The 25802-nt window shown below is 39.7% G+C and overlaps 1 protein-coding gene and 1 long non-coding RNA gene across 3 annotated transcripts in view; one reads left to right on the top strand and one right to left on the bottom strand.

The window, feature by feature from the left end:
- Nucleotides 1-25802, bottom strand: part of LOC102555050 (uncharacterized) — a 90495-nt gene that overhangs the window by 62248 nt on the left and 2445 nt on the right. The gene's annotated exons all lie outside the window — the stretch shown is intronic.
- Nucleotides 11228-12233, top strand: Or4e5 (olfactory receptor family 4 subfamily E member 14). Its single transcript, NM_001000102.2, has one exon. It carries the CDS (start codon nt 11228-11230, stop codon nt 12167-12169), a length of 942 nt encoding a protein of 313 aa, NP_001000102.2. The 3' UTR covers nt 12170-12233.

Raw genomic sequence — 25802 nt, 5'->3', positions numbered from 1 at the left:
ACTTCTTAGAATTTAATGAAAATGAAGGTACAACATACCCAAACTTATGGGACACAATGAAAGCTATGCTAAGAGGAAAACTCATAGCTCTGAGTGCCTGCAGAAAGAAACAGGAAAGAGCATATGTCAGCAGCTTGACAGCACACCTAAAAGCTCTAGAACAAAAAGAAGCAAATACACCCAGGAGGAGTAGAAGGCAGGAAATAATCAAACTCAGAGCTGAAATCAACCAAGTAGAAACAAAAAGGACCATAGAAAGAATCAACAGAACCAAAAGTTGGTTCTTTGAAAAAATAAACAATATAGATAATCCCTTAGCCAGACTAACGAGAGGACACAGAGAGTGTGTCCAAATTAACAAAATCAGAAATGAAAAGGGAGATATAACAACAGAATCAGAGGAAATTCAAAAAATCATCAGATCCTACTACAAAAGCCTATATTCAACAAAACTTGAAATCTGCAGGAAATGGACAATTTCCTAGACAAATACCAGGTACCGAAGTTAAATCAGGAACAGATAAACCATTTAAACAACCCCATAACTCTTAACGAAATAGAAGCAGTCATTAAAGGTCTCCCAACCAAAAAGAGCCCAGGTCCAGATGGGTTCAGTGCAGAATTCTATCAGACCTTCATAGAAGACCTCATATCAATACTATCCAAACTATTCCACAAAATTGAAACAGATGGAGCGCTACCAAATTCCTTCTATGAAGCCAAAATTACTTTTTTTTCTTCATCTTTATTAACTTGGGTATTTCTTATTTACATTTCGATTGTTATTCCCTTTCCCGGTTTCTGGGCCAACATCCCCCTAGCCCCTCCCTCTCCCCTTCTCTATCGGTGTTCCCCTCCCCATCCTCCCCCCATTACCACCCTCCCCCCAACAATCACATTCACTGGGGGTTCAGTCTTGGCAGGACTAAAGGCTTCCCCTTCCACTGATGCTCTTACTAGGCTATTCATTGCTACCTATGAGGTTAGAGCCCAGGGTTAGTCCCTGGAAGCTCTGGTTGGTTGTCATTGTTGTTCATATGGGGTCTCAAGCCCCTTCAAGCTCTTTCAGTCCTTTCTAAGATTCCTTCAACAGGGGGCCCATTCTCAGTTCAGTGATTTAACGATGGCATTCACCTATGTATTTGCTGTATTCTGGTTGTGTCTCTCAGGTTCCTGTTGGCCTGCACTTCTTTGCTTCATCCATCTTATCTAGTTTGGTGGCTGTAAATGTATGGGCCACATGTGAGGCAGGCTCTGAATGGCTGTTCCTTCTGCCTGTGTTCTAAACTTTGCCTCTCTATTCCCTGCCAAGGGTATTCTTGTTCCCCTTTTAAAGAAGGAGTGAAGCATTCGCATTTTGGTCATCCTTCTTGAGTTTCATGTGTTCTGTGCATCTAGGGTACTTCGAACATTTGGGATAACATCCACTTATCAATGAGTGCATACCATGTGTGTTTTTCTGTGATTGTCTTACCTCACTCAGGATGATATTTTCCACTTCCATCCATTTGCCTATGAATTTCATAAAGTCATTGTTTTTGATAGCTGAGTAATAATCTATTGTGTAGATGTACCACATTTTCTATATCCATTCCTCTGTTGAAGGGCATATGGGTTCTTTCCAGCTTCTGGCTATTATAAATAAGGCTGCTATGAACATAGTGGAGCATGTGTCTTTGTTATATGTTGGGGCATCTTTTGGGTATATGCCTAAGAGAGGTATAGCTGGGTCCTCAGGTAGTGGAATGTCCAATTTTCTGAGGAACCTCCAGACTGATTTCCAGAATGGTTGTACTAGTCTGCAATCCCACCAACAATGAAGGAGTGTTCCTCTTTCTCCACATCCTCGCCAGCATTTGCTGTCACCTGAGTTTTTGATCATAGCCATTCTCGCTGGTGTGAGGTGAAATCTCAGGGTTGTTTTGATTTGCATTTCCCTTATGACTAAAGATGTTGAACATTTCTTTAGGTGTTTCTCAGCCATTCGGCATTCCTCAGCTGTGAATTCTTTGTTTAGCTCTGAACTCCATTTTTTAATAGGGTTATTTGTCTCCCTGTGGTCTAATTTCTTGAGTTCTTTGTATATTTTGGATATAAGCCCTCTATCAGTTGTAGGATTGGTAAAGATCTTTTCCCAATCTGTTGGTTGTCGTTCTGTCCTAACAACAGTGTCCTTTGCCTTACAGAAGCTTTGCAGTTTTATGAGATCCCATTTGTCAATTCTTGAGAGTCAAATGACCCTATTAAAAAATGGGGTACAGAGCTAAACAAAACATTCTCCACTGAAGATTATCAAATGGCCAAAAAGCACCTAAGGAAATGCTCAACATCCTTAGTCATCAGGGAAATGTAAATCAAAACAACCTGGAGAGTCCACCTCACACCAGTCAGAATGGCTAAGATCAAAAACTCTGGTGACAGCAGATGGAGTACACAATGGAGTACTATTCAGCTATCAAAAACAATGACTTCATGAAATTCATAGGCAAATGGAATAAACTAGAAAATATCATCCTGAGTGAGGCAACCCAATCACGGAAAATCACACTTGGTATGCATTCATTTATAAGTGGATATTATTCCAAAAACCTGAATTACCCATGATGCAATTCACAGACCACATGAAGCTCAAGAATAAGGATGACCAAAATGCAGATGCTTCACTCCTTCTTAAAAGGGGGAATAAAAATATTCATAGGAGGGGATATGGAGGCAAAGTTTAGAGCAGAGACTGAAGGAACGGCCATTCAGAGCCTGCCCTACATGTGGCCCATATACATATATATATATATATATATATATATATATATATATATACCAAAACTAAATAAGATTGATGAAGCTAAAAAGTGCATGCTGAAAGGAACTGGATATAGATCTCTCCTGAGAGACACATCCAGAGCATGTCCAATACAGAGGTCAATGCTAGCATTAAACCACTAAACTGAGAATAGGAACCCCTTTGGGGGAATTAGAGAAAGGATTGAAAGAGCTGAAGGGGCTTGCAACCCCATAAGAACAACAGTGGCTACCAGCCAGAACTTCCAGGGACTAAACCACTGCCAAAAGACTATACATGGACTGACCCAGGGCTCCAACTGCATATGTAGCAGAGACTAGCCTTGTTGGGGCACCAGTAGAAGGGGAAGCCCTTGGTTCTGCCAAGGTTGGACCCCCAGTGCAGAGGAATGTCGGGAGGATAAGGAGGGTAGATGGGGGGAACACACGTATCAGGGAGGGGGAGGGGAGGGGGGCCTTATGGACAGGAAGCCGGGAAAGGGAATAACATTTGAAATGTAAATAAAAAAATATATCTAATAAAAATTTTTAAAAGCAGGATTAATTCTAAAGGCAATTAAAAGATGATGTTGTTGTTTTTGTTGTTGTTGTTGTAATGTTGTAAGATTTCTCTCCAGTGCCACATATACCAAAAAAAAAAAAAATACAAAATAAAATAAAGATAAAATGTGTTGGCAAGGCTGTGGGGCGAAAGGGAATATTTGCATACTGTTTTCTTAAGCCAATACATAAACAGTTCCTCAAAATTAAAAATATAACTATCATATAATTTTTTAATCACATTGTGGGTATACCAAAAGAAATAAATCAATAACTCAAAGAGACAACTGCTCCAAAGTGTTTATTTAGCATTCTCATCAAATTTAAGAAATAAAAACAACCAAAGTGCTAATGAACTGATGGGTTGTTTTGTTTTTGCTTTTTTAATTTTTTTATTTATTCACTTTACAACCCCAAATCAGCCCTTCCTCTCCTCCCAGTACCCCCTTCTCATGCAAGTCCTCTCTTATTTCCCCTCCCCTAACCTCTGGGTATTACTCCCACACACTAACCTCCCTGGCCCCCTGCACATCAAGTCACTCCAGGACTAGGTACATCCTCTCCCACTGAGGTGGTTCATTTAGTGACTCAGGATCCACAGGCTGGCAAGCAACAGGCTCAGGGACAGACCCTACTCAAGTTGATGGGGACCAGCATGAAGACCAAAGGGCTCATCTGCTACATGTGTGCGGGAGCCTAGGTCCAGTCGGTGCTTATTCCTTGGTGACTCAGTCTCTGGGAGCCCCCAAGGGTCCAGGTTAGTGGACTCTGTTGGTCTTCCTGTGGAGTTCCTGTCCTTTCCGGGCTCCCAATTCCTCCCCCAACTCTAACTGATGATTTTTTTTAATGTGGTGTGTGTGAATAAAATGAAATACTGTGTGCTGGCCACTTTTCAAAAGCGAAATATTGTCACTGGAGACTACATAAGTGGAAGTGAACGTGATTGTGTTAAATAAAATTATCCAAGCTCAGAAAAGTAAATACTGGATTATCTCACTCACAATCAGAATAATTCTTAGATAATTTTAGATATTCTTAGATGTCTGAGAATGTTTATCCCACAAGAGTAGAGAGTAGAATGGAACTTTCCTGAAGCTAGGGGAAGGGAAGGGTTGAAAGGGTGGGGAGAAATTGATCAACAGTAACTGTACATAGTTACACAGGAACAGGTGAATTCGTGTGCACAGTAGGACTGCTATAGATAACTCTACACATTTCTTAATTGCTATGAGACAATATTTTGAAGGCGTTAGTTCAAAAATAATATCTGATGTATAATCAGATATATACATCAAATAAACACACATCAAACATGACATGGTACCTCACAACATTTATACTTTGTGTGTCATGAATACGTTAAAAATAAATTAGCCAGGTATGGTAAGCCTTGCCTTTAATCCCAGTATCTGAAGGGCAAAAGCGGGTAGATCTCAGTGAGTTCAATCCCAGGCAGGTTCACAAAGCAAGTTCTGGAACACCCAGGGCTAGTACACAGAGAAACGCTGTCTCAAAAAAACCAAAAATAAATAAATAAACAACAAACAAAAAACAAATTTAAGGGGCTAGAAAGATGGCTCGATGGTTAAAAGCACTGCCTGCTCCCGCAGAGGGCCTGGGTTCAGTTCCCAGCACCCACATGGTTGCTCAGAACTGTCTGTACATCCAGTTGAGGGGATCTGACACCCTCTTCTTCTGGACTCAGTGGATACAAAGCATGTATGTGGTGCTCAGACATATCTGTAGGCAACGTATATTAAAAAACTGACATATGAAAAAATAGATCTTAAAATATACACATTTTAATTTTTAAAAATTAGCATGATCTTCATCTCTCCACTTTGTATTCTTCTTCATTGATTTAAACACCAAACACAAATAGTTACAGCAAAGAAAAATGACAAGGAGAACCAGGGTAAGGGATTCTAATTTATATACACATTTGCTATTGTCTGAAATAAAAAACTTTGAGGCTAAAAAATTGACAGTAGGTTTTGTTTTGTTTCATTTCTTTTGCCTGAAAGGCATATTTTATTAATACTTCATGCCACGTGCTTTGGAAATATCTCAAAAGTTCTAAAAGTTATGCATTTTATTCTTTTTAATTTTGTTTATATATATATATGAATATATAAAGAAAGAGAATGAGAGAGAGACAGAGAGACAGAGAAGGTGTGGGCATATCTACATGACATATCATAAATGTAGAGGTCAGAGTTCTCCGAGTTTGTGGAGTCGGTTCTCTCCTTCCACCTTTCCGTGTGTCCCAGTAACTACACTTAGGTTGCCAAGTGCATATAGCAAGCCTTTATGCAAATGAGCCATCTTGTGGGCCCTATTCATACTTTATGGAGAAGAAACTAAGGATCAGAGACCTGACATGTGGATTGCTGTAGAGATGAGGGCAGGTAAACTATAAGACGGAGTCTGTAATTGGGCAGTAAAGAGAGAAGGCAGTCTGAAAGTTTTAAAGACTAGACAGAGAGGACAGAAGGACAGAAGGACAGAGAAGATGGAAGAAGAGGAAGGACCAGATTCACATGGCTTTGAATAATCACAGGTAGCTATGAATATCATAGAAGGGGTAGAATAATATAGGACAATTTGTCCAATCTAGGTAGGCAGCATGGATCAATATCAAATGTCTCTGAGTTCATGGGCGTTTTGTGGGTTGAGAATTTACTGATATAAATCTGACAGATAAACTACAAGCCTCTAGAGTTTTTGCTGGGTAATGGGAATTTGTGACAGCTAACCATGGGGGCAGATGGCTGGGAAGGTCCAGTGGTTCAGAGGTAGGTGAACCAAAACAGAAAAGACCACGACTTGCAGCTCCCAATGGGGGAGGGGAAACCACATTACAAGAGCATAGCCCGCAACAATATGGGTTGATCTTTTAATATTACATGCAACACTGACACATTTCCCAAAATTTAAACATCCAGGACTTTTACAGTTGTACCCAGACAATCTAACTTCCAGACAAAGTATCTACACTATCGGAGGGCTGACTGAACCTCACATCCACTTCCCTTCCTCTGTCTGTGTTCTCATACGAATTAAATAAGAAAATGCAGAGCCATCATCTAGTAATTAGCTCCTCACATACAGTCACTAAGCACTAGTAGTTAATTTACTATATACATTATGCCCCAAAAAGTTACTGGAGTTCTGTTGGATTGTTTTGTGTTGTTTGTTTTCATTAACTTCCTTTAGAGACAGACACCAGGGTGATTGCATCAGCGACCACAGCATTCACTTTCTCTAACTACTAACCTGGCAAGCTGATGTCACGGTTGGGATGTTGCCTTGGAAATAAAGCCTTGATAATTCAGGTGGAACACCACCAATGCAACAGCTGCCAGCCACAGCTGCTTGCTTCCTTCATGATTCCCCCTCAGAGCTTAAAACTTGGAAGTTGCATCTGTAACTAACAATAAAACTTTAAGTGTGTGACAGAGGAAACAAGACCCTTCGGCCACACTGGGGTTCTGAGAGTAAATCGGTAACATTTTCTTTTTAAACTGTTCTGATCAACTGGGGCAGCTCTGAAACTGATTGCTCACAGTTCTGAATCCCTACTCATCACTGGGTCTGTAAAGACATAGAAGATACACTGCCCTTAGCCCACAGTGTCAGTCCACTGGACACCATCCTAGGAACTCTTACTGCAGAATTATTCACATCCTGAAGACAAGGCAAGAGTATAGATGCAACAGTATGGCTTTGGCAGAAATCTGGAATAGAACCTCTCTGCCCTGACGTATGACTGACAAGCTCTCCAGGAACTTCAGTAATACAAGGTTTTCTGACTATCCAACTTCAAGAATTTTCCTGCTAGAAGATAATTTTCATTATATTCAAACTCCACAACAGAATGCCCAGGTATCTACGAAGGGACTGAGAGAATCAAAAAGCACTCAGGTGAGATTTAAAAATAATCTTTCTTATTTTGCTCATCCTCTTCTACATTTTCCTGAAATGTATAGGTTCATGCACTGTGTGTGTGTGTGTGTGTGTGTGTGTGTGTGTGTGTGTGTGTGTGTCTGTGTGTGTGTGGAGAGAGAGAGAGAGAGAGAGAGAGAGAGAGAGAGAGATTGAGTTCATTTGTCTTACATGTATAAGTATTTTGCCTGAATGCCTGGTACCCATGGAGGTCAGAAGAAGGTATCAAATGTCTGGACCCAGAGTTGTGGATTCTGGGAACCACGCCCTGGTTTCGTGAGAGTGACAGGTGCTCTTAACTCTGAACTGTCTCGCTATCCCATATTTTTGACCTCCGTTATTCAATGTCATTGGGCACTACAATTTCCAACATCTTTCTGTGTGAGCTCACAAAAAGTCCAAGAAAAAAATGGTGGCAAGAGAAAGGGTGAGGTAACAGTGTATATCACTGTCCAAAGAGGAGGAAGCAGAAGTCTTTGCTTCAGGACAAATGTCACCTGATGAACTTAAAATCAACCCCTGGCCCTTCAACTTTTAGTTTTTAAACAAGGAAATTGGCTTTAAGTCAATAACTGAAATAGTTTTCTGTAGCAAAAGAAAAAATGTTAAACGAATGTTCTAATAAGAATGATAAAATGTAAAATCTATCCACAGTTATGTAAAGACGCTGCTGTAATTCTAACAAAACACCAGTCTACTTCTGTTTCAGATGTTAATTGAAAGACCTCTGTCTGTTTGCCATTTAGTTAGTGCCTCAGTTTGACCCTACTGTTAATCGTTCTTTTGACATAAACAGCAAGTGTCTATTATTTGCATAAGGCTACAACAGGTAATATTAGAAATTGCTGAGAGCAGAGGGGAAGTTCCCTCTAACCAGTATAAGAAAGACTCATTTTCCAGCAGAGTCTGATCCTGAGGAATGTTATAGACAGATAGTACAGGATGAGGGACTGTGGGAGACAAAGAAAGACAGGTTCCCAAGATGAGCCACCACTGGATATCTGTGGGCAACGATGGCACACAAAGATTAGGCAAGGCTGAGAAATGGGCCCCTGTAAAGATCAAACCCCAAGCAGACTCAGGACACCTAGGAGAAGAAAGATGGCGTTAAGACACCTCTGCCTGACTCTCCTATTATGCTGGCCACCACAGAAGTTCACAATGGTGAAGTTGATAAAACCTTGGGCCAGGACATCTGAACTCTTGACCCAGCTATGACTCCAATTCTGTGTAACCTTGAGCATAGTTAGTGCTTTACCTCTGTATGCCTCATTTTGACATTTGTGGAAGAAAACATAAACCCTCAAATCCTTTTAAGAACTAAAATCCTGGGAACAGTAGTGGGAGTAGAGAGAGGTCTCAACAATTAAGACCAAGGCAGCTCTTGCAGAGGTCCCAAGTTCTCTCGATAGAACCCACAAGGAAGCTTTAAGCATCTGTAACTCCAGTTCCAGAAGAATCTGATGCCCACTTCTGACCTCCATGGGCAGTAGGCATTCATAGTGCACATTAACATATGCAGGCAAAATACCCATACACATAAAATATATATATACATACATGGATAGATAGATAGATAGATAGATAGATAGATAGATAGATAGATAGTTAATAAATCAATAAAAATCTTTTAAATTCCAGTGATACTTGGATCAGAGGAAAGCTAATTTTAAAAAAATAAATAAACAGCTTCTTTTGATTTACTCATAAATCAAGCAACAGAATGAGACTCTAAAGAGCTGCGATGGTCTAGTCAACACACAGACATTGCTAAGCTTGGACCTTGACCTCCAGGTTAAGGGCAAGCCAGTATGCAGTGCAGGGCTTCTAGGATTTATGCAGCCTTATCTAAGGAACTGCTTGACAAACATCACAGCCACATGACCAGCAGCATGGTGAATGGCTTTGGCCCTCAGAAACCGACATTGTGGACATTAAGCTCCCAGCACCTGGGCAAAGCCACCAGGGAAGAAGAGATGTGGGCCAGTGGAAAGTATAATCAACGAGAAAATTTTAAAAAAAAAACTATTCAAAGGTCAAGTTTATGGACCTTAGACAAAAGACCTAGTTAGAGCTTGGATAATCTTAATCCATAATCTGAGCTGGTTGCGATGGCACACATCAGCAAATTCAGCAGTGAGGAAGGGAGAGAGGAGGATCAGGAGTTCAAGGACACCCTCAGCTACATAGCAAGTCTCCAGAAAAACCAAAAAAACTATAAAGTGACGCTAAACACTGATACATCGCTACAGTAAGGGATAAATAGCTTCTTTGAGCTCTCCACCTTCCTCTTCAAGGTGATTTTTTTAATTTCCTAGTAAACCAAGACTCACTATAGCATTATTTGCAAAGTGTGGACTTCACATCTAGTGAAGATGCTGAAAGAAGGTTTTGTTTTGTTTTTTGAGAGTGAAGAATGTTTGTTTATTAGGAGCCCTATAGGAATCATCACCCTTGGAAGAAAGAAGCGTTAGCTGGGCAAGGGGACGAGTTTGTCCTCCTCTGCAGTCTCAGTGGCTCCACTCAAGCCTGTGAGAAGGCTGAAGCCAGCATGGTCCATTACAGTTATCCTGACTTGGGAAAAGAGAAACACTTTATCCTGCCAAGGGCTGGACTGGAGCTGCCTTCCAAGGTGTATAGACGAGACACTTGTCAAAGCAGGATGACAGCTGAGGGCTGTCTGCTAGCAGTTTCCCCCAACAGTTGCTGGAATCAGCCTCTCAGTCCTGAGGAGGTCTCTGGAAGACCCAACGTCCACTGCACATACAGTTTTCTTTTGTCTTCCCCTTAATGTGTGTTCCTTTGGCTTCTGAGTAGATGTCGTAAAGCAAAAGTTATATTTGCTACACTATGGGGGAAAGCCTGTGATTTAATCTGCCCGAACTGGCCCTTGTTATTGTTAAATGGGAACGAAGAGAATTGAGAAAATTGTTTCATTTGAAACTATGTCTACATTACATAGAAGACACTATTTATTTTGAATTTAAAGAGCATTAATCAAAGCCCTTATTTCTTTGCTGCTTTTCTGTTATAATCTAATATTCCAAAGGGTTTGGCTACATACTTTAGACTTAAGAGAAGGTACTATGTACAGACACCCAAGAGAATATCACACACATATTTTTGGAAATAGTTATTCCTACAAAAATACTTTTTATTTCTAAATCTAAGTCTAAACCTACTTGAGGGCTCATGGGACAGTCTTATGTTTTATTTATTCATTTTTATTTATTTATTTAGATTGTTTTATATATAAAACAACTGCAGTTTCCCTTCATTCCTTTCTTCCCAGTACCTCCCTACTCCTTTCCCCCTCATCCATTCCTTTTCTCTTCAGAAAAGGGCAGGCCTTCCATGGATCTCAACCAGCCCTGGCATATCAAGCTGCAGAAAGACTAGGCACAACTTCTCCTGTGAAGTCTGGAAAAGTCAACCCAGTAAGAGAAAGGGGTTAGAAAAGCAGGCAGTAGAATGAAAGACAGTCCCTGTTTGCAATGTTAGGAGTCCCTCAAGACTCCTAACAACTATAATGTATGTGTAGAGAATCGAAGTCAGTCTCAAGCAAAATCCCTAGTTGTCAGTTCAGTCTCTGTGAGCCCCTACAAGCCCAGATTAGTTTACTTTGTAGGATTTTTTGTGGTATCCTCGATTCTTTTGGATCTTACAGAGCATTTAAAGAAACAAGACAGGGGACATAGCTCAGAGAGAGATAAAACAAGCTCTTAATATCTTTGAGCTGCTATCAAATCTTCCGCATCAAGGGAGAAGGGACAGAACAAGAGAACGGGAAATGAACTAGATATTTAACTCATAGGTTCTAGATGTACATGACATCATGAATGACCAAGAAACAGAGGGACCAAATGATTGATGCACGTGTTAAGTGATACATTTGTTTCATGATTTTTCCCTTAATTTTTGACACAGAATTTTTTTTTAAAAAATGGAAAAGGCTGTCCTCATCAACCAAACTTCAGTGACATCATTTCGGCTCACAGGTTTATCTGCAAATCCAAAAGTACAGATGTTTGTGTTTTTCATATTCCTCGTTTTCTATGTCATGACACTGGTTGGTAACATCCTCATTGTCATAACAATCATATTCGACCACCGCCTCCATACTCCCATGTATTTCTTCCTCAGCAATCTATCCTTTATTGATGTCTGCCATTCCACTGTTACTGTCCCAAAGATGCTGAGTGACACTTTGTCAGATGAAAAGGTCATCTCTTTTGATGCCTGTGTGGTCCAGATATTTTTCCTGCATCTCTTTGCCTGCACGGAGATCTTCCTGCTTACTGTCATGGCCTATGACCGCTATGTGGCCATTTGTAAGCCTTTGAGGTATATGACAATAATGAACTGGAAGGTGTGTACGGTGCTGGGAGTGGCCATGTGGACAGCAGGGACTGTGCACTCCATATCTTTCACCTCACTCACCATCAAGCTGCCCTACTGTGGTCCTGATGAGATTGACAACTTCTTCTGTGATGTACCTCAAGTGATAGAACTGGCTTGCACTGACACCCGCATCACTGAGATTCTCGTTGTCTCCAACAGTGGGATGATCTCTATGGTATGTTTTGTGATTATTGTTGTTTCCTATGCAGTCATTCTTGTGAGTCTGAGGCAACAGATCTCTGACGGCAAGAGGAAAGCCCTGTCCACCTGTGCAGCCCACCTCACTGTGGTCACTCTGTTTCTGGGACACTGTATCTTCATCTACTCACGCCCATCCATCAGCCTTCCCGAGGACAAAATTGTATCTGCATTTTTCACTGCTGTAACCCCTCTGTTGAATCCCATAATCTACACCTTTAGGAATGAGGACATGAAGAGTGCCTTGAAGAAGTTAATCAGGAGGAAAGAGAGGAAAGAAAAGTAAAAATGATAACTGCTTAGGATTCTTAGTGATCCAAATCAAAGAATCAACTATATATTGTATTTAACAAATGATATGACAACATTTTCTTCCGGTCCTATATCTAACAAAGTAACTGCTGTAACTAGTAACATTTTTCATATTCTAGACATTGTCATAGGACTGGGCGCTAACTTAACTTTCTTTATAGCAATAGTTGCATGTTCATCTAACTATAAGGAAACAAAAGCTCACTCAGAGTAAATACCATGCTGAAAGTCACCCTGCTACAAATCATAAAGACAGGATTCAGGGGCCCAGGATGTAGCTCAGTACAGAATGTGTACTTGGCATATAAGAGGCCCTGGTTCAATTCCCTACTTCACACACACACACACAAAAATCTCCTTGCTCTCTCTCTCTCTCTCTCTCTCTCTCTCTCTCTCTCTCTCTCTCTCTCTCTCTCACACACACACACACACACACACACACACAAAATCTCCTTGCTTTCTCTCTCTCTCTCTCTCTCTCTCTCTCTCTCTCTCTCTCTCACACACACACACACACACACACACACACGTCACAAATTGGATTTCAATCAAATCTATCAACCCATCATTGCTCCAAGAGCTGGGAGAAAATACCAACCTGAATTCATTATCTCCCGCTTTTCAGTTGTCACCTAACCTACATGATTCATTCTGACATCTGCCTAGATGGCACACTAAAAGTGGATAAATGAAACAATTAACATTTGAGTATAACTGGTGACAAAGATTCTGAACCACTGAAGTTACTAATCCTCTTGAAAGTTTACCCAAATCTGACATCAAGGTAACACAATGAGGACATATTTCATATTTCACAAATATTTCCTAAGCATCAAATTTGTGCTAAATACTAGATTTATAGTTACAAACGCAACAAATATATAGACACCCCTACATAGAGTACACAGTTTAGTCCAAAGAAGAAGCAAACTGTGAAAAACTAAATGTGGTTACAGATGCAACAAAATGCTGATGGGGAAGAGAATGAGTGTCGTGAACATGCAGAAAGGCAGGACTTGGGCTGAGCAGTCCAGAGAAACCTCTTTGAGGTAGTCGCATTTGAGCTGAGGTATAAAACATGGAAAAGGAACCAGCCATGAAATATAGAAGCAGCAAACGTCCGTGCAGAGGAAATGGCAGGTGCAAAATCCTCTCTTGGTAAAGATGACTTGTTCCGAGAAGTAGCAACCACTGTGGCCACAGCCTAGACAGGAGGGCAGGCTAGAAAGAAAGGGGGAACTGGAGAAGTAAAAAGAAAATCTTTCTGTGTTCACTTAGAGAGTCCAGAGTCTTTTATCATATAATAAAAATATTCCAGAATGACAGACAAATAGTATGTGGGTTTTGCTAAGTAAGTAAACTTTGTGGTGTTGTTTTTGAAATAGGCTTTCAAGTAGCTCAGCCTGGCCTTAAACTCCTGATCCCTTGCCTTTAAGTTCCAGACCCTAGAGTTACAGGCATGAACCACTATGCCTGGATTAGTCTGTTTCTTATGTAGAGAACTAACCCAACTAAGCACTTATTACTAAACTAATCATAAGCACTTGATGTTGCTTCAAGTACTGAAAGAGAACACCAACTTGAGTCCATGGTCTATTGCCAGCTCCTTTCATTGCTTCAGGGTAGCCTACACCACAGCAAACATGCATGTGGCAAATGGAATTGGCAAACAAAAAATTGTGTCTCTACATATTTATAAAAGAGAAAGTAGCTGGACATGGTAGCACCAGCTGTCATCCCCACATTTAAGATGTGGAGGCAGGAGGATCAGAGGTTCACAGTCAGCCTCAGCCCTGCATTAAGATGTGGAGGCAGGAGGATCAGAACTTCACAGTCAGCCTCAGCTACTTGTTGAGTTTAAGGTTAGCCTGGACTACATAAGAACCTGTGTTTACAAAGGAGCATGACATACTGGAAATCAGACATTCACTGTGACTCCGTCACTCAGAGTCATACTGCAGTTCACCTTGGATCTCCTAAGCCATCGGCCATCAGTGAGGATGCCATCAATAAATCCCTGGACCAAAACAACCATCTCTACTTTTAATGGTCCTTTACCTGTAAACGTATTAGTGGGTGATTTGAGCTTCAAAAGCTATTTCAGTTGTTCTGAGCTTTGGTTATGTAGGCACTGGTGGGAGGGGGTTATTTAAGGTAGCACATGTTTATTTCCCACAGACACATCAGCTCACTAATACCATGCTTGTTTTCCCCAAACATAACTGCCTGGATAGCATTAAATCATATTTTTTCTGTCTGGTATGATAAAAGAGCCAACTTCTAAAATCATAGGGTTCATATAAAACAAATGTCCTTTTCCTATAGGCAATGGTAGGCGTGAGGATAGATTTCCAAAGAGCACAGAGCCCCTGTGTGCAGGAATCAGCAGAGGAACACATGCTGTTGATAGGAAAGGCGACATCGCTCAATGTTGCCTAGCAGTCACTTAGGTTGTCACCTGTGAATGGCCACTATCGATTACAATTGTGGGAATCTTCACAACTCTCTAAAGACATAAAATAAAATAGCTATTCTCCTCTTCACAGAAATTATTTCAGACTCTGGCAAAAGATAAAAATATGTATAGTTGCTTAATGACAAATAAAATAAAAATATCTTAAATTTCGTTTGATTTTGGGGGGGTGAAGTTTTTGGGTGTTTGTTTGTTTGTTTGTTTGTTTTGTTGACACAGGATCTCCTGTAGGCCAAGCTCTCTTCAATCATACTATAGAGCTGAGGCTAGTCTTTAACTCATTATCCCCTTGCCCTCACCTCCCAGGAGCTATGCTTACAAACATGTAACACCTGAATAACTCAAAAGACCTTGACTCTTGTTCAGCTGCTTTCTCTTCAACCCCTGAATCTCTCAGGCACAACATTCCACGCAATAGAAAATATTTTAATATTGTCACAAAGTAAATGAGCAAATAAGGTATTAGAGACTTCTTCCTATATAATGGATCAAAGGGTCTGAACATCAATGCATGTAAATGTACACAATGTAATGTATAATTATTCTTTCCTAAATTCTTAAATATAAGTTTAAGAAGCTATATCCAGACTTTCTTTCATCAACTATACCACACAATATTTTCCAAATAAATTTTAAATTATTACTGGGAATGTTTCCCAACAATGTTGTGTGTCCACTTATGGTACGTACTGGCACTAACGTTTGTATTGGTGCTATAATCAACTACTACATCTTAGTGCTTTAAACACCATAAACATTGCATTGCAGTTCTGTGGTCCAGACATCCAATTCACAATGTGATCTAAACATTCAACAGACACCACTCTAGACTAGCACCAGGTGTCAGGAGGATAACATGGTTTCTGAAGGTTCAGTTTCCTGTTCTAATTTTTAGAAGCCATGTTGCATTCTAGGGCTGTTAGTCTCTTCGTCTTCGAAGCAGACAGTGTTGGTCCAGTATGTTTCCTGGCTGTACTGATGGACCAGTCTAGCTCCGTCTTAGGGTAAAAAGCCATTTTGTTATAAGATCAGAATAGATTAATTCTATTTGTTACAAAACTAAAGTTTGACTCAGCATATTTTACCCTGATAAGATGATATTCTGCCTAAGGAATCCCGAAATGTTCTGTCTCTGGAATGGAGCTTGACTCACAGGTAGTCTGCCCTGCTAAGATAAGGTCTTCTGTCAAGGAACCTTGAGATGTTCTGCCAAGATGATCTGTCAAATAATCTAATTTGCCATCTGTTTTTATAAATTTTGCTTTCAAAGTCCTTATTTTACAAAATCCCCAGTTTATACAATTTCCTTTATAAAAGGAAGCCTGAAAAGTAAGCCCTCAAATCCCATTTTGGAGAGTCAGTCCTATGCATGGTAAATAAAGATCACCTAACAGGCTTTAATTTGGGAGAAAGTTCTTGTTCTCACTTGGTAGTATCAACATCGTCTTCCTCTAAGATCTTCTACTTTCTTCTCCCTGTCAAGAGCACTTGTTACTCTTGTAGAAGACCTGGATTCAGCTTCCTGTTCCTACATGGTAGCTCACAACTATCTGTAACTTTAGTTCAAAGAAATCCAACAAACTCTTCTGGCCTCCACAAGCACCAAGCACTTGTGGTACTCATACATCCATGTAGGCAATGATCCATTCATGTAAAAATAAAAATCATTTTATAATAACCGGAAATAGGATTTACATATGACCCATCTATACATCCCTTGTGCCTATAGCCTAAGGACTTTACAGCCTACTATAGAAACACTTGCACATCCATGTTCATCAAAGATGAACTCAAAACAGCTAAAAAATGGAATCAAAATAGATGTTTATCAATAACTAGATGATACGAAAAATAGATATATGGATAGATAGATAGATAGATAGATAGATAGATAGATAGATAGATGATAGATAGATAGATAGATAGATAGATAGATAGATAGATAGATAGATAGATAGATGTGTGTATAGATGTATAGAGACAGAAATGGTACAATATTAGTCAACTATAAAGACAAATGAAATAATGACTTTTGTTGTTAACTGGGTAGTACACAATTATACAAAGTGAGCAAATCAGACCTCATAAGACAAATGTCTCATATTGCCTCTTATATGAGGGTCTTAATTTTAAATCTTTTGTTTTGTGTGTATGGAGCAGAAGTGAAAGCCATAAATTTACCTTTGAGGATGAAGACACATTAATAAAGAGGGAAAAGTAAACTGTAGATTAAAAGAGTGGAAAATAGAATTCTGGGGGTGGAAACACTCTTAAATATTGTGGTAATTTGAATAAGAATGGCCCCCATTGGCTCTTTTGTTTGAATGCTTAGTCTTCAGGGAGTGCCAATACTGGGAGAGGTTAAGAGATGTGGCCTTGTTGGAGTACATGTGGTCTTGTTGAAAGAAGTGTGTCACTGGGGTGGGCTATGGGGTTTCAAACACCCAAGTCACGCTATCTCTTTTCCTGCTACCTGTAGATCCAGATATAGAACTCTTAACTACTTCCCATGACATGTCTGTTCGGCCTGCATGCTACCCTGCTCATTGCCATAATGACAATGGACTAAACCTCTGGAACTATAAGCAAACCCCAATTAAATGCTTGCATTTTAAGAGTAATCATGGCCATGGTGTCTCTCCACAGCAATAGAACATTAAGTAAAGCAAACAGGAAAAAAGATGGGGAAATGAGAGGTTAGTAGAGACAGCTAACACAAAGAACAGTCATGTGAAAAGCTATATTTAAATCTACTATCTCACAACCTATCTTTAAAATATAATCAAAGGAATCATGGAGTACATGAGATATGAAAGAAGTGAGGATAAACCTGGGGTTGAAAAATTAAGTGGGGGGGGGGTGGTTGGGGATTTAGCTCAGTGGTAGAATTTTGACAGCTGTGTCTCAGGGACAGAAGATACCATAGAAAACATTGACACAGCCATCAAAGAAAATGTAAAACACAAAAAGCTCCTAACCCCAAGTATCCAAAAAACTCCAGAAAAACAAAACCTAAGGATAATAGGTATAGAAGAGAGCAAAGATTCCCAACTTAAAGGGCAAGTAAATATCTTCAGCAAAATTGTAGAAGAAAACCTCCCTAACCTAAAGAAAAAGATCTCCGGAAACAAACAAGAAGACTACAGAATTCAAAATAGATTGGACCAGAAAAGAAATTCCTCCAGTCACATAATAGACAAAACACCAATGCACAAAAAAAATGAAAGAATAATAAAAGCAGTAAGGGAAAAAAGTCAAGTAACATATAAAGGCAGACCTATCAGAATTACACCAGAATTCTCACCAGAGACTATGAAAACCAGAATTCCTCGGCTTATGTCATACAGACCCTAAGAGAACACAAATGCCAGCCCAAACTACTAGATCCAGCAAAACTCTCAATTAACATAGATGGAGAAACCAAGATATTCCATGACAAAACCAAATTTACACAATATCTTTCCACAAATCCAGCCCTACAAAGGATAATAGATGGAAAACTCCAACACAAGGAAGAAAACTACACAATAGAAAAAGCAAGAAAAAGTAACTCCTTGCAACAAAACCAAAAGAAGAGAGACACACAAACATAATTCCACCTCTAACAAAAAAAAATAAATAAATAACAGGAAACAACAATCATTGGTCCCTAAAATCTCTCAACATGAATGGAATCAATTCCCAAATAAAAAGACATAGACTAACAGACTGGATATAGAAAGAGGACCCAGCATTTTGCTGCATATAGGAAACACACCTCAGAGACAAAGACAAACACTACCTCAGAGTAAAAGGCTGGAAAACAACTTTCCAAGCAAATGGTCCAAATAACAAGCTGGAGTAGCCATTCTAATATCAAATAAAATCCACTTTCAACCAAAAGTTATCAAAATAAGATAAGGAAGGACACTTCCTATTCATCAAAGGAAAATTCCACCAAGATAAACTCTCAATCATAAATATCTCTGCTCCAAATGCAAGGGCACCTACATTCCTAAAAGAAACCTTACTAAAACAGAAGCACACAACAATAGTGGGAGACGTCAACAACCTACTCTCATCAATGAACAGATTCTGGAAACAGAAATTAAACAGAGACACAGGGAAACTAGCAGAAGTTATGAACCAAATGGATTGAACAGATACCTATAGAACATTTCATTCTAAAACAAAATAATATACCTTCTTCTCAGTATCTCATGGTACCGTCTCCAAAATTGACCATATAATCGAGCACAAAACAGGCCTCAACAGATAAAAGAAGATTGAAATAATCCCACTATCAGATCACCACAGACTAAGGCTGTGTAGGGAGCTGCGACGTGCTGCGCCTCAAAGATGGCGCTGGTTTCCGCCTTCCACCCTCCCAACGGTGAATGCTCCTTGTAGTAAACAAGTCCTTATTTGGCTATGCCTGCCTGGCCTGCTAGCTTCCGCATAGTGACAGCCTATCTGCATGACCCACGAGGCTTGCTAGGATTGTCCAGCGCTAGCTATTTAAGTGTGGTGCGGGGGTTCCCTGGGGTCAGAAGATTGTATCAAGGTTCCTGAGTAAAACTGCTTGAAGAAGATTTTCGCTGGTCGTGTCTTCCTTGCTGGTCGAGGTTGGGCGTGACAAGGCTGGTCATCAATAACAACAATAACAACAGAAAGGCCACATAGACATGGAAGCTGAACAATGATCTACTCAGTGACAAGTTGGTCAAGGAAGAAAGAAAGAAATTAAAGAAAGAAATAAAGAAAATTTTAGAATTTAATGAAAATGAATACCCAAACTATGGCACACAATGAAAGCTGTGCTAAGAAGAAAACTCATAGCTCTGAGTGCCTCCAAAAAGAAACTCAAAAGAGCATACACTAGCAGTTTAACATGACAACTGAAAGCTCTAGAACAAAAAGAAGTAAATGCTCCTAAGAGGAGTAAACATTGCAGGAAATAAACTCAGGGCTGAAAGAAACCAAGTAGAAACAACAAAAAAAAATTATACAAAGAATCAACAAAACCAGGAGCTGGTTCTTTAAGAAAATCAAAAAGACAAATAAACCCTTAGCCAGACAAACAAGAGGGCACAGATAGAGTATCCAAATTAACAAAATAAGAAATGAAAAGGGAGATATAAAAACAGAATCGGAGGAAATTCAAAAATTCATCAGATCCTACTACAAAAGCCTATACCCAACAAAACTGGAAAATCTGGAGGACATAAACAATTTTCTAGACAGATATCAGGTAACAAAGTTAAATCAGGATGAGATAAACCATCTAAACAGTCCCATAACTCCTAAAGAAATAGAAGCAGTTATTAAAAAAAAAAAGCTCCCCAAAAAAATAAAGCCCAGGAACAGATGGGTTTAGTTCAGAATTCAATCAGACCTTCATAGAAGAACCAATACTAATACTGTCCAAACTATTCCACAAAATACAAACAGAAGGAACACTACCCAATTCCTCCTATGAAACCAAAATTATGCTTATACCTAAATCACACAAAGACCCAACAAAGAAAGAGAACTTCAGATCAATTTCCCTTATGAATATCGACACAAAAATACTCGATAAAATTCTTGCAAACTGAACACATCAAAACGATCATCCATCACGATCAAGTACACTTCATCACAGGGATGCAGGGATGGTTCAACATACAGAAATCCATCAACATAATCCACTATATAAACAAACTGAAAGAAAAAAAACACAATGATCACATTAGATTGTGAGAAAGCATTTGATAAAATTCAACACCCTTTCATTTTAAAAGTCTTGGAAAGATCAGGAATTCAAGACCCATACCTAAACATAGTAAAAGTAATATATAGCAAACCAGTAGCCAACATCAAACTAAATGGAGAGAAACTTGAAGCAAGCCCAATAAAATGAGGGAATAGACAAAGCTGCCCACTCTCTCAATATACTACTTGAAGTCTTAGCCAGAGCAATCAGACAACAGAAGGAGGTCAAAGGGATACAAATTGGAAAGAAAAAGTGAAAATATCACTATTTGCAGATGATATGATAGTATACTTAAGTAACCCACAAAATTCCACCAATGAACTCCTAAACCTGATAAACAACTTCACCAAAGTGGCTGGATATAAAATTATCTCAAACAATTCAGTAGTCTTCCTCCACTTACAGGATAAACAGGCTGAAAAAGAAATTAGGAAAATGACACCCTTCACAATAGTCGCAAATAATATAAAATACCTTGGTATGACTGTAACCAAGCAGGTGAAAGATCTGTATGACAAGAACTTTAAGTCTCTGAAGCAAGAAGTTGAAGATCTCAGAAGATGGAAAGAACTCCCATGCTCATGGATTGGCAGGATTAATATAGTAAAATGGTCATTTTGCCAACAGCAATCTACAGATTCAATGCAATCACCATCAAAATTCCAACAAAATTTTTCTTAGAGTTAGAAAGAGAAACTTGCAAATTCATTTGGTATAACCAAAAACCCAGAATAGCAAAAACTATACTCAACCATAAAAGAACTTCTGGAGGAATCACCATCCCTGACCTCAAGCAGTATTACAGAGCAATAGTGGAAAAAAAAAAAACTGTGTAGTATTGCAACAGATACTGGCAGGTAAATCGATGAAATAGAATTGAAAACTCAGAAATGAACCCACACACCTATGGTCACTTAATCTTTGACAAAGGAGCTAAAACCATGCAGTGGAAAAAGTACAGCATTTTCAACAAACGGTGCTGGTTCAACTGGAGGTCAGCATGTAGAAGAATTGATTCTTATCTCCCATTCTTATCTCCCTCTACAAAGCTCAAGTCCAACTGGATCAAGGATCTTCGCATAAAACTAGATACACTCAAACTAACAGAAGAAAAAGTGGGGAAGAGGCTCAAACACATGAGCACCGGAAAAATTTTCCTGAACAAAAAACCAATGGCTTATGCTCTAAGATCAAGAATTGAATAATGGGATCTCATAAAATTGCAAAGCTTCTGTCAGGCAGAGGACACAGTCATTAGGACAAAACAGCAACCAACAGATTGGGAAAAGGTCTTTACCAATCCTACATCTGATGGAGATGTACATTATATACGATGAACTCAATGAGTTAGACTCCAGAAAATCAAATAACCCTATTAAAAAATGGGGTGCAGGGGTTGGGGATTTAGCTCAGTGGTAGAGCGCTTGCCTAGCAAGCGGAAGGCCCTGGGTTCGGTCCCCAGCTCCGAAAAAAAGAGAAAAGAAAAGAAAAGACTCTGTCTCGGAAAAAATGGGGTGCAGAGCTAAACCAAGAATTCTCAACTGACGAATATCAAATGGCTGAGAAGTACCAAAAGAAATGCTCAACATCCTTAGTCATCAGAGAAATGCAAATTAAAAGCACCCAGAGAAATGCAAATCAAAACAACCCTGAGATTTCACCTCACACCAGTGAGAATGGCTAAGATCAAAAATTTAGGTGACAGCAAATGCTGGAGAGGATGTGGAGAAAGAGGAACACTCCTCCATTGTTGGTGGGATTGCAAACTGGTACAACCATTCTGGAAATCAGTCTGGAGGTTCCTCAGAAAATTGGACATTGAACTACCTGAGGATCCAGCTATACCACTCTTGGGCATATACCCAAAAGATGCCCCAACATATAACAAAGACACATGCTCCACTATGTTAGCCTTATTTCTAATAGCCAGAAGCTGGAAAGAACCCAGATGCCCTTCAACAGAGGAATGGATACAGAAAATGTGGTACATCTACACAATGGAATATTACTCAGCTATCAAAAACAATGACTTTATGAAATTCATAGGCAAATGGATGAAACTGGAAAATATCATCCTGAGTGAGGTAACCCAATCACAGAAAAACACACATGGTATGCACTCATTGATAAGTGGATATTAGCCCAAAAGCTCAAATTACCCAAGGTGCAATCCACAGACCACAGGAAGCTCAAGAAGAAGGATCACCAAAATGTGGATGTTCCTACTCCTTCTTAAAAAGAGAAACAAAAATATCTATAGGAGGGCATAGGAAGCAAAGTTTAGAGCAGAAACTGAAGGAATGGCCATTTAGAGCTTCCCCCACATGTGAGATAGATAGATATATAGAGATAGATAGATAGATAGATAGATAGATAGATAGATAGATAGATAGATAGATAGATAGATAGATAAATAGATAGATGATAGATATATATACACACACACACAGCCACCAAAACTAGGTAAGATTGATGAAGCTAAAAAGTCCATGCTGAAAGGGACTGGATATAGATCTCTCCTGAGAGACACATCCAGAGAATGTCAAATACAGAGATGAATGCTAGCAGCAAACCACTGAACTGAGAATAGGACCCCCTTTGGAGGAATTAGAGTGAGGATTGAAAGAGCTGAAGGGGCTTGCAACCCCATAAGAACAACAATGCCAACCAACCAGAGCTTCCACGGACTAAGTCACTACCCAAAGACTATACAAGGACTGACCCTGGGCTCCAACTGTATAGGTAGCAATGAATAGCCTAGTAAGAGCACCAGTGGAAGGGGAAGTCCTTGGTCCTGCCAAGACTGAACTCCCAGTGAACAGGATTGTTGTGGGGAGGGTGGTAATGGGAGGAAGATGGGAAGGGGAACACCCATATAGAAGGGGAGGGGAGGGGTTAGGGGGATGTTTGCCTGGAAATCAGGAAAAGTAATAACAATTGAAATGTAAATAAGAAATACCCAATTTAATAAAGATGGAGAAAAAAGAGTAAAATAACAAGAAAAAAAAAAGAATCCTGAGATTCCACTTCACACTGGTCAGAATGGCTAAGATAAAAAAAAAAAAAAAACCCTCAGATGACAGCAGATGCTGACAAACAGTATTTGGAGAAAGTGGAACACTCCTCCATTGTTGATGAGATTGCAAGCTGGTACAGCCACTCTGGAAATCAGTATGGAGGTTCTTCAGAAAGTTGGACATTCCACTACCTGAGGACCCAGCTATACCTCTCCTGGGCATAAACCCAAAAGATGCTCCAACATATAACAAAGACACATGCTCCACTATGTTCATAGCAGCCTTATTTATAATAGCCAGAAGCTGGTAAGAACCCAGATGTCCCTGGACAGAAGAATGGATGCAGAAAATGTGGTACATCTACACAATGGAGTACTACTCAGCTATCAAAAACAATGACTTCGTGAAACTAATAGGCAAATGGATAGAACTAGCAAATATTATCCTGAGTGAGGTAACCCAATCACAAAAGCACACACGGTATGCACTCACTGATAAGTTGATATTATCCTAAAAGCTCAAATTACCCAAGATACAATACACAGACTATATGAAGCTCAAGAAGAAGGACACCCAAAATGCAGATGCTTCAGTCTTTCTTAGAAGGGGGAACAAAAATATTCACAGCAGGAAGTATGGAGAAAAATTTTGGAGCAGAGACTAAGGGAAAGGCCATTCAGAGACTTACCTACCCAGGGATCCAGCCCATATATATACAGCCACCAAACCCAGACAATATTGCTGATGCCAAGAAATTCATGTTGACAGGATCTGATACAGCTGTCTCCTGAGAGGCACAGTCAGAGCATGACAGAGGCAGATGATCACAGCCAACCATTGAACTGAGAATGGGGTCCACATTGAAGGAGTTAGAGAAAGGATTCAAGGAGCTGAAGAGGTTTACAACCCCACAGGAACAACAATACCAACCAACCAGATCTCCTAGGGACTAAACCACCATCCAAAAGAGTACCCATGGAAAGACCCATGGCTCCAGCTCCCTATGTATCAATGGGCATGAGCACCAATGGGAGGGGAAGCCCTTGGTCCTGCCAAGGCTTGACCCCCAGTGTAAGGGAATGTCAGGGTGGGGAGGGGGAAAGGGTGGGTTTGTGGATGGGGGAACACACTCATAGAAGAATGGGGAGTGGGGATGGGATGGGGGGTTATGGACAGGAAACTGGGAAAGGGGATAGCATTTGAAACGTAAATTTAAAAATCCAATTAAAAAAATAGAATTAGGTGGGGGATGGGAACAGGACGATGAGGGAGAGGAAGAGGTACTGGATGGATTAGGCAAAACTGAGGCTCTATAACATATAAAATTTATCAAAATCTACTAATTAATAAGATAATTTCAGAGTACAATTTTATAAAGAGTTCAACTAGAATTACCTGACATGGGTGATCAATGCCAGCCCAAGAAGTCATGATTATTAAATAACAGTGCAAGGACTAGAACACCTCCCTATGCTTAATGAGGATCAACAGTCTCAAAACCAACACTAGTTAACTGACATTTTCCTTGGTTATCCACCATAGCTATATGGTAAGGTGCTATTGCTGAAAATACTATACATGTTGGCTATAGGAGATAGAGAAATTAATCACAAAATGATCATAAAACTTACTCCATACTGAATAGCACTGTAAGTGCTTGAATATATTATGCAGGATGGTGGAAGAGAAAAAATATCAGCAGTATTTTTTGCATGCTACCCAGTGCTAGATTTTGCATGTTACAATATTGAGCTTCCAAGCAAGATATGTCCCTTAGTATAGTACTGGTATGACTATTGTGGGATAAGTAATAATTTTCTGGTTTGACTGGATGTCTGTTCCACAGGAGAGAATTTCAGTTATGCTTCTATAACCCTGGTAAATAGCTCATGACTGGGGAAACCATGGGCCATAGGGGGAAATCTGCTCTTGTTGGTTTGCTCAATAATCATAGTATCAAATAGCCTTCTAAATATTATTGTTATTCCCATAGAGCTAGTCTGCTCTGCATATGGGTTAAACAGGCCTCTTTTTGTACTGAGCAGCAGTCAATGCAAAAATGTATAATTGGTCAAAGTACTGAGAACAACAAATTAAGTGTTCAATCCTATATAGGACACCATTATCAATCCCTTCATGGCAACATTCAGGAAATATCTCAGAAGAGCTGGAGGATGGGGAGAGGTGCTGTGAAATGCTCTTTCCTACCCATAACAAGGCTATTGTTCTCATCAATGCACAGAAATTACAGATATCTGCTAACAAGATCAAACCAGCCAAAATCTTGTTATAGACAGGGCAAGGTACCCTTCAAACCTAAACCCTTACTGTGGAGCTCTTAAACATTCATACCTTCTGGAAGAGGGAAAATCATGGGTGTGAC

This window comes from Rattus norvegicus, chromosome 15 (genome assembly GCF_036323735.1).
Source record: "Rattus norvegicus strain BN/NHsdMcwi chromosome 15, GRCr8, whole genome shotgun sequence".
NCBI classification, from domain to species: Eukaryota; Metazoa; Chordata; class Mammalia; order Rodentia; family Muridae; genus Rattus; species Rattus norvegicus.
Note: the sequence above shows the minus strand (reverse complement) of the source record. Positions and strands in the feature narration are given on the sequence as shown.